At 36.5% G+C, this 12,682-nt stretch overlaps 1 protein-coding gene across 1 annotated transcript; it reads right to left on the reverse strand.

Moving 5' to 3' along the window:
• Positions 1-3,513: 3,513 nt before the first annotated feature.
• On the reverse strand, positions 3,514-5,110 carry LOC142982395 (uncharacterized). The gene is made up of 2 exons (XM_076128883.1): positions 4,976-5,110; positions 3,514-4,711 (listed from the first exon to the last, which is right to left on the reverse strand). Exons 1-2 carry the CDS (start codon positions 5,006-5,008, stop codon positions 3,929-3,931), a joined length of 816 nt encoding a protein of 271 aa, XP_075984998.1. The 5' UTR covers positions 5,009-5,110; the 3' UTR covers positions 3,514-3,928.
• Positions 5,111-12,682: the final 7,572 nt, after the last annotated feature.

Below are 12,682 nucleotides of genomic sequence, written 5' to 3' on the forward strand. Positions count from 1 at the left end.
AACCAATTTGCATGAAATTTGGTATGGAGATATTTTGATACCCGAGAAAGGACATAGGCTATATATCATCACGCTACGACCAAAAGGAGCAGAGTACCAGTACTTAATGTTACAAAAACGGGGAAAAATTTCACCCATTCTCTCTTATTGGACGCAAGCAAAGTTGTGCGGGTCAGCTAGTCTGCTATATTTGCAACAGAATCACTTTCAAAAAAATACCATTATAAATTATAATTTCTTCACTACATTGCCAGTGATATAAAATACAGCAAATATTGCAAGTTGGCAGTGAATCGGGCCCGGCTTACGTTGCATTAAAATAAAAGAACACGACCATTGTAAGCGTGGCAGTAAGTGGAATATGCGCTGAGCTGCTTATCAACGTAAATTATGTCCCAGATTATACCAATAAAAACTTATTAAATATATATATTTGTTTACCGGCCACTGTGTTGCGCGGTTCACTCGGTTAGGTAAGGTTTACATGCCGTATACCAGATTCCAGAAAGTATACATTAATTAACAGTCGTTTAGCAAGGTTTTTCGGTCGGCTTGAACAACTTTGACACTAGGTTGTCTACCAACCATATGACAAAATAAAATAAACCTTGTAAAAATAGAGAAAAATAAGTTTTTAAGCTAACTTGAGTAAGGATATTCGTGGACAACTGTAGAAATATATAGGTACAAACATAACAGTAAAATTAGGCTTAGAAACCATTGTGTTTAGATAGCTTGCATTGTTTTGTGAGTGGATCAAGTAAATAGGTGCTGTGATACCGGCAGGGCGGCTATGTTCTCTAGCCCTAAAAATACATAATTTTCGTGTAAACAAGTTATAAATGCAACTTTGATAAATAATAATCAGGACTTATGGTAAATAAAAAACTGCTTTGAAAGTGTTTTTTCTATAAATCCCATAATTGCGACCTCACCTTCCAATAAGAAGTTTAACAACATGTGTTATTTGGTAAATATTACGGTAATTATTTATGTCACTTTACTGATATGTCATTGAGGTAATGAACACAGGAACACACCTGTGAAAATATTCAACTGCGTAATCATTATTACCTGGGTCTACACTGGTGTCCATCCATACTTTATAGTACATAGGCTAAGTCCGTTTGTACCACTCTTACGGTTATATAGTTTGATAATTTGATTTTGTTGAAAATCAATCAAATATGTCGAAAACCCTTGGTCAAACATAGATTAAAACCTGAAATGAACCTTTAATCGAGTAAAATAGAGCAAACAAGCAAAATCGCGTATATCAGACAAAATTACTATTAATTTAATTACATTTTAAATGATACTACAATATATCTTGAGAAGTTGTTACCAGTCGTATTTTTAAAACCATGCGTCATGTGTACCTACATTTAACAGGTACACAATAAACCTGCGCACGAGTGTACTTACTTATACCGGCTTACTGCACATAACGTTCTACAATACACAGACTATATATTAACACAACACACAGCAATGGCCGCCACGTCTGCTTCAAGACAACGTATTGGAACCTTTATGACAAACCGATGGACCTGTTGTTCTAATCTTTTTAGTGGATAACTGGGACTATAATACTGTAATATATTTAATATCGCCAATAAATTGTAAAACATAGATCTGGGAAATAACCGTAACTATCATACCCCCGGTTTCCGAGGTATATTTAGCGATAGTTTATGTATTCAATAACGTTTAAACTCATATAAAAAACGCTATTGAATAGATAAACCATCGCTAAATGTACTCAGAAACCGGACAATAGTGTACTAGTCATACTTCATACAATCGAAGTATGTCTCTTTCACCAATGCTACGGATCGTATTTAAATGTTTTCGTATGTTACACATTACCTACCGTGCGTCAGTAAAAGTCTATCTTTTGTTGACCGCCAGCGAGGATCGAGAATAGGGATCATTAAAGATCAGGCATACGCTTATGTTTCTACAAAACTAACTCTCTTATATTTACGAAACGGTATTGTAAACGGTTTATTTCCTTCGTGACAACTGGTCTCAGTCTATGAACCAAACAATTTTTGGATGGGTGTCTAAATTATTAGTCACTTATGTGAGGTACTCTAGTCTAAGTCTGTTTTAGGCTCAGCAACAACAGGAAATGTAGACAAAATTACATTTTATTCTACTATTGGAATGGAAAGCAAAATATCTTGTGCATGAACAAATTTCTGTAAAAACAATGTGATGAATGGAAGGATTTATTATTTATTTTCTTTTAATCTCCCTCCGTGGCGCAGCGGTTTAGGTCACCACGCCGATACCACTGCGTCGGGAGGTCGTGGGTTCGATTCCCACACGGAATAATTATTTGTGCGATCCACAAATAATTGTTTCGGGTCTGGTTGTGCTTTGTGTCCGTTGTTTGTATGTTTGTAAAAGTCCCCGCGACACAAGAGCAATTCTTAGTGCGGGAGTTGTCTAAGAAAACAAAAATAATAATAAAGGGCACCTTGAGGCGAGGTGACGGGGAGTAGCGACCCCGCGGTACCTGAGTGCTCCAGGGGGAAGTCACCCTTCCTCATCTCCGGCTTGCCTTAGTTGGCTGGTCGGAGTGAAAACTGACGAGGAAGCGGTCCCCCGCCTCTGGCTTGCCTTCATTGGCCGTCCAGAGTGGAGTCGCAAGAGCAGAGCTCCCACTTTGTTCGGAGGAAGGATGCTGAGCGTAAGATGGCTAGGTGGCCAGTGATGCCTGAGCCTAGCAAAGGCGCGTGAGCTGACCGAGGCCTCTCCGTCCTTCAGCCGCTCACGACCCTGTTGCCCCCTTGTTGCTATTCATGCGACTTGTTTAGGGTGGCCCAGTTTGTAAGTTGGCAAGTCTCCGCCTGCCATTTATACATGTTTTCAACATTGTTATCGGCAGGCGCCATAGTCCCCATAGATCCCCTGGTCTCCAGTCCATAAACACCCCATCCCAATAGCCCAAGTAGTATTTCCCGTTAGTTTTGCCATAGTACCCACACAATCCGGTGATTGTCCTTGGGTGCATTTTATAGTGTGCACAGGGATAGTCACCGGATTGTGTCACCATACAAAGTTGAAAATTAAAGCCGTCTTTCATAAAGGGCCTCTACGTGTTGGCTTCGGCCCCACGCACGCCTTTCAAATGTCCGGGACTCTGTAGTCCCGAGATATAAAAGAGACGTACATAATAATAATATTACCTGTTTTACAATGTTTAAGACAAATACAATTTATATAAATAATAAAACACTTGTGCTTACAATCTGTACTCATTGAATTGCAATTTGTTACGGTGCGGTGTAAGGTAGAAGGCCCCTTAAGAAAAGACAAGGACAATTAAAGAAAAATACATACAAATATAATTGTAAAATCACGCCTTTTCTCTATGGGGGTAGGCAGAGATCTGACACAACTATTCCTTCTTTGACTTTGACCTCCAGAAATTCTTACTCTTTTCTTTTGTTTCATTCCCATTCATACATCTTTTTATACAGGACCACAACAATAAAAAATTGGTTAATAATAATATAATTTATTTTAGTTAAAAAATATAATGTAAAATCCGTTATATTATACTTAAAATTAATGACTAAGAAAAACAACAAAAAAAAATCTAAAATTTAAATAGATCCTTCCGAACGTATTATTAAAAAACTCTGAAAGAAATAATAAGTATAGTTGCGCGATTCTCTAGTCTGTACTATCGAGTATCGAGAGTTTGACATTTAAAATGAATTGTAAGAATAACAAGGATAGTCCAACGATGCCGATCAAATATTCATACATTTTTTTTCGATAACTGGCCGGTTTTCGATAGTGGTAGAGAATCGCGCTGTAGATTACATGCTAGGAAGTGCATAAAGTAAAAAAAAAATTGTTCAAATAGTTGCAGATATTGTTACAAAATCAAAAATGGGGTCTTAGACAATATTTAATTAATGCTTTTAATAATATTCATCTCACTCCGTCTTCTATGATGGTGTCTGTGCCTGTGCCTTCGCGAACTATGCCTCGGTCTGTGCCTATGGCGTCTGTGATGCGGGTGTTTCCTTCTTCTATGTCTGTGTCTCGCTGGAACATGGTGTCTATGATGTGAAGGTCTCGCTGATATGGTATTAGGAGTCGGGCAGACAGAGGTTGGGTTAATGGTTGGGCAGTCGGTAGCCGGGCTAGCAGTGGCTGGAGTTGCATCGGTCGTGCAATCAGTACTCGGGCTGAGACTGGTCGGGCAAATAGTTGCTGGGCTATCAGAGGTCGGGCTATCAGTGACCGGGCTAGCAATGATGGGGCAGTCGGTAGCAGGGCTAGCAGTAGCCGGGCTGTCAGTGGCTGGGCTAGCAGTAGCCGGGCTATCGGTGATCGGGCTATCAGTGGCCGGGACAGCAGTAGCCAGGCTATCAGTGGCCGGGACAGCAGTAGCCAGGCTATCAGTGGCCGGGACAGCAGTAGCCAGGCTATCAGTGGCCGGGACAGCAGTAGCCAGGCTATCAGTGGCCGGGACAGCAGTAACCAGGCTATCAGTGGCCGGGACAGCAGTAGTCAGGCTATCAATGGCCGGGCTAGCAATAGCTAGGCTATCAGCGACCGGGCTAGCGATGGACAGGCAGTCGCTAGCCGGGCTAGCAGCGGCCGGGCTATCGGTGATTGGAATATCAGTCACCGGGCCGGCTGTGATCGGGCAAATATTGGCCAGGCTTACGCTGATGGTGAATACCTGAAAGTCGGAAATATTTGGTTTAGACAGACTATTAAGCTTCTGACTACTGTTAACGACAGTCAAAGATCTTTGAAACGACAGCCAGGACCCAGAATTTAACGTGCCTTCTAAAACGCGGAGTAACTCGATATGTTTAAGATGGCCACCCATCCACAGAACAACCTCGGCAAGCGTGGCTTAACCTCAGAGATCGATCCGCACGGCTGTTTTTAACTAAGCTACGAGCTCCTCTAAATGACAAATAAATAATAAGTTACTTACCAAAACAGCTAAAGCAATATGAAATCGCAACATTTTGCGTGTGAAGCCTTCGCATGCATCACTACAACTGTTTATAACACCACCTGTCTTGTATTTAAACTGTAACGAGTCTGTTAATATGAATGAGTAATTGATATAAAGTGTATTATGTACTGTAAGGAGTTCTTTTATTGACTAAAAGTACAAATGATTGACGCGAGTACGTGTTTGTTTGTTTGTTTGTCTTGTGTGTCATTTTGTGCGTAAGTATATTGTGATAGACATGTTATTGATGAGTAAGAAAGTGTTTATAAATTGTTTTATAGAATTTTACGGCTAATATTATTTTTTAATGCCATTTAAAATTACCTATTGATTACTTTGGAAAAAAAGCATTATCTACCGTTTTACCTTACTTAAGCTTTCTGCAATTCTTTCATGAACAGCAATCTACCTGTAATATTTGACAGGACATTGAACATGGCCGTCACTTACCCCCGGTTTCTAAGACATATTTAACGGTAGTTTATCTATTCAATAACGTCAAAACTCATACAAAAACGCTTTTAGATAGATAAACCACCGCTAAATGTACTCAGAAACCGGGGGTTAATCAGCTAGCGACCATGGTCAATGTAACCTGTGCCAATACGTCAAGCAATTCAAGGTCAAAATAGTGCAAGTTCGCGTTCGTTCTCAATATGTATTACGTCATCAAAATCGTAAGCCTACATAAGTATTACGATATATTATGATAGTATTAGAGGTAGTTATGTCGACAAGTACCTAAAAGTAGTTTTTCAGTAAAATATTATACGTGATAATTAAATGTGTAATGGATTTTTTAGTCAATACCGAAACTCTATTCATTGATAGGTACCTTGGTTTACTGTCGTACTATTATTTAAGCTGTTGCTCTTAGGAGTCTTAGCTCTTAGCAGTCTTACTATGCCTTAAGGCACTGTATGATAATCGAAATAGTTTCAAACCCAAAGCTTCATTATAAAACGGATGTATAAACTACTATAAAATTCATAGCAATCATTATTTTCTTAAATCCCTACTAGTTTTAAACCCAATAACTGCCACCCATCGTAACCCCGACCTTATCATATAGTACTTACCACCACTAAGCCGGCGTATAGTGAGCGGTCATTAATTCGGAGCATAAGTAGCGGCCAGGTAGCGGGTTCGACGCCGGACGGTGTAAAAAGAATAAAAAGGCTAAGCCGAGTCTGATTAATGAGTGGCTATTGTCGGCTACTGGTATTGACGGAGGTTTTACTTTATACATATTTTGGGGTTCCGTAGAACTTGTTTAACATATAATTATGCCTTTATCATCGTGAAGGAATATTAAGAGTTATTATGTTGTGGTTTGAATGTTTTTGTAGTTATTCTAATTATCTACAGGATAGCGGAATACTCTTACAAAATACTGCAGTAAATAGTGGTCGCAGGTTCGAACCCGAGGCAACACACCAATGACTTTTCGAAGTTATGTGTGTATTAGAAATAATTATCACATGCTCCAACGGTGAAGGAAAACATCGTGAGGGATCCTTGCATGCCTAAAATTTGTTTAATACATTTATTGAGGGCATGCAAAGTCCCCAACCCGCACTTGGCCAGCGTGGTGGACTCAAGGCCTAACCCCTCCCTCATTACGGGAGGAGACCCTTGCCCAGCAGTGGGACATTAATGGGTTAAATTTATTATGTATATATTATATGAAGCAACCGAAGTTTGTAGAAAATCATAACCATGTAAGATTAAAATTATTTTATGTTTGACTGGCAACTCGGATCGATAATTTTTGTAGTTGAATCAGTTGAATTTTAAAAACGTCAGAACAGCACTGTGCTATGGATATGTAAAATATAGTCTCTCTGCAATTTTACCAAACTGAGTCATTGAATAAATTAACACAAATTTTAAAAATAAATAATGGAAACTACAGCTGTATACATAAATATAGACTAGATAATACTAGATATACCTACTGCTAAATGACCTCATTTAAAATCATAACACAACCCTATATGTTCCACGCAACTAAGTTATATAAAATTCTCTAATGGTCTGTAAAAACGTCCCGTCCTCCACTGGACCCTAACTATATGAAAAATAAACGGGTTCCGCGGCTTTGTCGGTCTCGCACCACAAAAAAGACTAGTACAGATGACAAGCTTCCAAGCACAGACGCTTGCGTAAAGGCAAATGTAGATATTATTGAGACGTTATAAGAAGAATTCAGGTGCATGCCTTAGTAAAGAAATTCTTCAAAACCTTTAAGTGTCAAATCTTTTAGTCAAGTAGAAATTTGTACCAATGCAACAGATACGAATATAGTGCCTAACCTAGTTATAATACATACCTATATAATACAAGCATCTCGTACAGCTACAGTTTTGAAGGAATATGAATTTGATAACATCATAAGAAAGTTTCATTAGATAAAGACGCAATTTTAAATTTAATAAGTCTAAAGGGCATCTGAACGAGACATTAAATATACAACTTATTTGGACAAAACGTTTTTTAAATGAAATGAAAAAAATGTTACGAGCAAAGAAACCAGTTCTCATGGTCAAAACTAAAAACCAGCCTTTGACAAAGTAAAATACAAGAGAACACTCTCATTTTTCTTCTGTAGTTTGATATTTTGTGTGATAGCCGCAAGTTTATTGACACTCTTGTATAAAGGCGATGTTCCACCGGCGTGCTCACACTCCTGTACCAATAACCCACGTATGACGACTCGGCTTTATTATAATGGACAATTAACTTAATGATTTTAGAAGATTTCATGAAGAATTAGAAATGGGAGGAGCATTTGTTTATTATGTGTTGACTTGAGGTCAGATTTAAATGTGTCGCTTTATATAAATTTATTTTAGATTCATATACTTTTGGAGGGGTTTTTTAAAGTTTGTTATATGAAACGTTTATTTATAAGCTAGGACATACCAGTATTAGTAAGCGTTTTGTGGAAATTCTTTTTGTTTCAGGACTTTAACTATAGTCATATTTTCTTAATTTCTTTTACTTTACAGTTCAATCGATTCGCAGTTAAAGACGTTAGCAAATATAATAAGCCTATCTATCACAACCATACTAGTTTATACATACATACGTATGTCAAATTACACCTTCTTCCCTTAGGGGTAGGCAGAAACCAGAGAAGGCCACTTGATACGAACCAACACGTTTTTATTTAAGTTAAAAAGTTTGTTATTGTTATATTTGTAAATTAACACGCTGGTGTGATATTTTTGCTAAGTCTCGTCATCATTATGTCACATCGTTGCAACATCCGTGTTGAGATAGGACCGAGTGTCGTGAGTGTCAACACGCTGACAGTTAGAGCTGACATCACTGACACTTGACCTTACTTCCTGACACAAGTGTCATTTGTCAGCTGATTTTTACCGAAATTGTATCATTATTTTTATGAAGCTTGCATATGCACGTCAGGCGCAATAAATTAGTAAAAAGATACTGAGGTTACTAAGTTATATTTGATACAATTTACAAAATCTACAACCACCTAATTGTATCAGTATGATTTGTGGATATTAGCGTGATAACACTAATTAAATTAGGGATTGAATAATATAAAACTTTTAAACATAATAACACAACGTCGAAAGAACGACAGAACTTCAATATTACTGACTTTAAAAGTACGGCAAAAGTTATCAAAGAACTACCACAATAACTGCCAACCCCCTAATCTTTTTAAAGTCAACAACCTATAATAAATATAACACATTTGCTCAAATTAATCCTATTCGCGTAAAACATTTTTTTCATCCCAATAACACACAATGCTGCAGTCATAATGGACTTTCACAAAATTATCCAAAATCCCAGTTTTGGAGAAAAAACGTGACAATAATTTTACGATACATTTAAGTAGTATGAATGGAGTCTCGAGCCATTGATCCGGGTGTGGGCAGAGATGGAAAAAATTGACTCTTTAATGACGTTTTGTGTGACGTATTTCCGCTCCGGTTGCTTTGTTCCGTTTGGATGTAGGGATGTTGCAGTTGTTGTGTGATTTCGGATTTTTTGCAAAATGACAAGCTTTTTTGTACCTAGTTAGGTGAAATTTTTTTCCTATACCTAAGAGTCAGCCTTAGCTCGTGAATATGTCCTATGGTCATCATCATTGTACCTTCGCCATAATATAGTGGCCATTTACTCTTAAAGTAACAGTTAATTTATGTAATTTTCCTTGTATTTAAACTACACAAGTAAATATAAAAAATACGCAGTAATGAATTTTATAAAGACTATTGAACGTTGATTACAATTTAAAACTATCGATAAAAACTTAAAATCACTGCCATAAATTGTACCCAGGCATTTCTAAAAACGCCCTTCGATCCCACTTTACCTGCAACACGTAAAGGAACTAGCGTATTTGCAACAATCGTCTCCATGAATGCGTGTCAGATCTTCACTATATTGTACGTTTAATGACACTTTACATTTATACGACTGACAGAATTAATTTATTTACCGTCACTTAGTAATTGTAGGGGAGATATTGCACCTTTGCTTGATGGGATATAGATTCTATTTAATGTACGAAAGATTAATTTTAATTGATATTTGTTGGTTGCATGACATTTTGAATTTTACCGTTAGTAGGCATTTAGTAGGTAATAATCTTGGAAGTTGTTATTGTAGAATGAAAAGGTTTCAGTAGAAAAAGAAGATTATTTTTTTTATCATTATCAAAACTCTATTATTATCTTTCTGAGATATCAGGTATTAGTTTACCTAGAGTTTATAAACTATGTATGGTCATTAATCGTTCGGACATCTGACGCTAAAGGTACAACAAATGTTTTACTACGAGGGGTCTTACACACGTTAAATAATTAATTTATGATATCTCCGGAAGGCTTTCTAAAATTAATCTAATAGGTTGTTTAAATCTATTCTGTACATACTTCTACTATCTATTGCTTCACTCATTTTTCTCGTCACATATATGTCCACGTGGTAGCTAGAAATTACCACCATCGTAACCTCAGATTACTTTCCTGAATACAAAAATTCTTAATCTCTTAACGTCTCAACATTTCTCAACAAAACAAAAACAAACATCCCCGTATCTTTCACTTACATCGTTAAGGACCACATACATCCCGACAATAATTAGTTGACACATCATTTCTATCATTAGCCGACAAAAACGTCCACATATTTGAATTTATAACAAAAACATGTCTCCCCAGACAGTCTGGCACCACTCAGTGCGCAGGAGTTGTCTTGCGATAGAAAAATACACCACATTTTTTTCACTTTTAAAACCATTTATATAAAGAAAACTACACCTTATTGTATACAAAATAAGAACTATACAGTCTGTACATGAAATTTTTGAAATACGAATGTAAGTTTGTTAAGTTTTCTTTGGAAATTTCGGTTTTGAGTGAATTAAAACTTTGATTTTAGTGTAATAGAGTTGATTTTTGTTAAAGTAAATTACTGTAACATACAATACACAGGAGTTTACGTTCCGTCCGTATCGTTTACGCGGGCTTGGAAAAATATACACTGCGTTTTGCAATTCAAAAATATATGAACAATGGATTTTAAACTCAATTGGGTTAAAAATAAGAGTCAAAGTTACATTATGATGACTGTAAACATAATTTTGTTAAGTTTTCAATTGAGTATTTTCATTCTAATGAAATTTGGACTTTGTACTCGTATTACAGGGTTGGTTTTTCGATAGTTTTTGTTAAAGTATCGTGTTGTAAGTGTCACGGTATCCATTTAACTGTCAAGCGGCGGAATGTCATTCATAGTAATGGATCGCAAAAGGAAGGAAGTGGCAGGTAAAAGTTGAAAAAAACGCCTGAATGAATGCGTACGCGCATGCATTGTGTACAGGGGTGGATTCTGTGGGCCCATTGATGACTTCTTACACACTTTTATTAGCGCTAATAAGTAAAAAAATGAATTGGTTTAGGGCTGCTTTTAATGGTGTTTAGGCACGTCTATGATTTAAATTTTTATAATAGGGTTTAGTTTTGGATTTATGGTTTCGGTTTTATAGGTAAAGGATATTGGGTGTAGTTTAAGGCATTCGTAATAATTTTATGAAGGTGTAAGGTATTTTTATTAATTAAATGACAGGCAATGCACAGGAAACTCACTGAGGATATTGGCATTTAGTCGTATAGTATAGAGAATAGAGTGGTTTGGTCCTTTTTGTTCCAAAAAGGTCTAACTAGCTTACACGATTTCAGCATGCTAGTTAATTTTTCGTTACAGTTTACCGTAAATATTATAAAATAAAACGTTTATATAAATTTATTATTTAAGAATATAGAAGGTTTATTGTTTTACGGGTATTTTAATTATTTTGTAAGTAGTAAAGTTCTTTTAGGTTCTAAATCCTAAATTATTCTGACACGGTGCGCACGTCTGCGTGAATGACTGGATTTAAATTTATTTTAAGCCCGTTCAATATGATAAGTGATATACAATTTTATAAAAGAGTGACTGTAACTAAGTAAATTAATAGATATATTGTATACTACACAATGTATTTCTATTAATTTTAGCGTAAATTCCTTCAGAATTGACGCTACTCGTATCGTACTGGTAGAAGCGACTGCCAATCACGAGGTCTCGGATGCAATACCTGGCTCCAAAACATTTTCCTCTAGGTAGCAAAATAAATCATTACGTACAAAATGAAGTCACTATCCGCTGTCTGTCTCTATGTATGCTTAGATCTTTAAAACTACGCAACGGTTTTCGATGCGGATTTTTAAATAGATAGAGCGATTTCAGAATAAGATTTATGAGTAGAATAAAAGTATAAGTGGAAAGCTGGTGGGTTCACTAGTTAAATATAACTTTCTTGTATCTTCAGCCTGTAGTGGTGTAAAATACCCCAAGAACATGTTCTCACGTTACAATAAACAAGGTATCAAGTGTGCCATTAGTGCGAGCGAGACGGCACGAGTGTAAGCGGGACGGCAACACTCTTTGTATCGTCCGAGATCTTTCCCGAGCGCTAATGACGCCTGAATCATTTATAATTAATATTACTCTGTAGAGATGGCACTAAGTCGATGATTTGGCAAATGATTTTCTAAAGATGATTTTCAGTGATGCAGTTTCATATAAGTTTTTCACGTTTTTGATCTAACTGTCTTGGAGTTCATAAAAAAAGAATATCGATCGACCTCCGCTTATGCCAAAAATAAGGTTAACACTTCTTTTCGAAAAAATATGAAAGAGGTTTGTTTTTTCGAAGAAATATAGAGATCTTTGAATAAAACGCTTTTTTCTGAGATCAATTATTGCTAATAATTGAATTGCTATTTAATGGGATTGTTGATCTATACTAATATTATAAAGCTAAAGAGTTTGTTTGTTTGTTTGATTGTTTATTTGTTTGTTTGTTTGAACGCGCTTATCTCACGAACTACTGGTCCGATTAGAAAAAATCTTTCAGTGTTAGATAGTCCATTTATCGAGGAAGGTTAAAGGCTATATATCATCACGCTACTACCAATAGGAACAGAGTACCAGTGAAAAATGTTACAAAAACGGTGAAAATTTTGACACGTTCTCTCTTATGTGACGCAAGCGAAGTTGCGCGGGTCAGCTAGTTACTCAATATAAACGCTTTTAGTATTGAAAACCATACATAAAATTTTAGGTAGAGCTCTTGCATGTTATGATAAGTAC

This window comes from Anticarsia gemmatalis, chromosome 21 (assembly GCF_050436995.1).
Source record: "Anticarsia gemmatalis isolate Benzon Research Colony breed Stoneville strain chromosome 21, ilAntGemm2 primary, whole genome shotgun sequence".
Lineage (NCBI taxonomy): Eukaryota > Metazoa > Arthropoda > Insecta > Lepidoptera > Erebidae > Anticarsia > Anticarsia gemmatalis.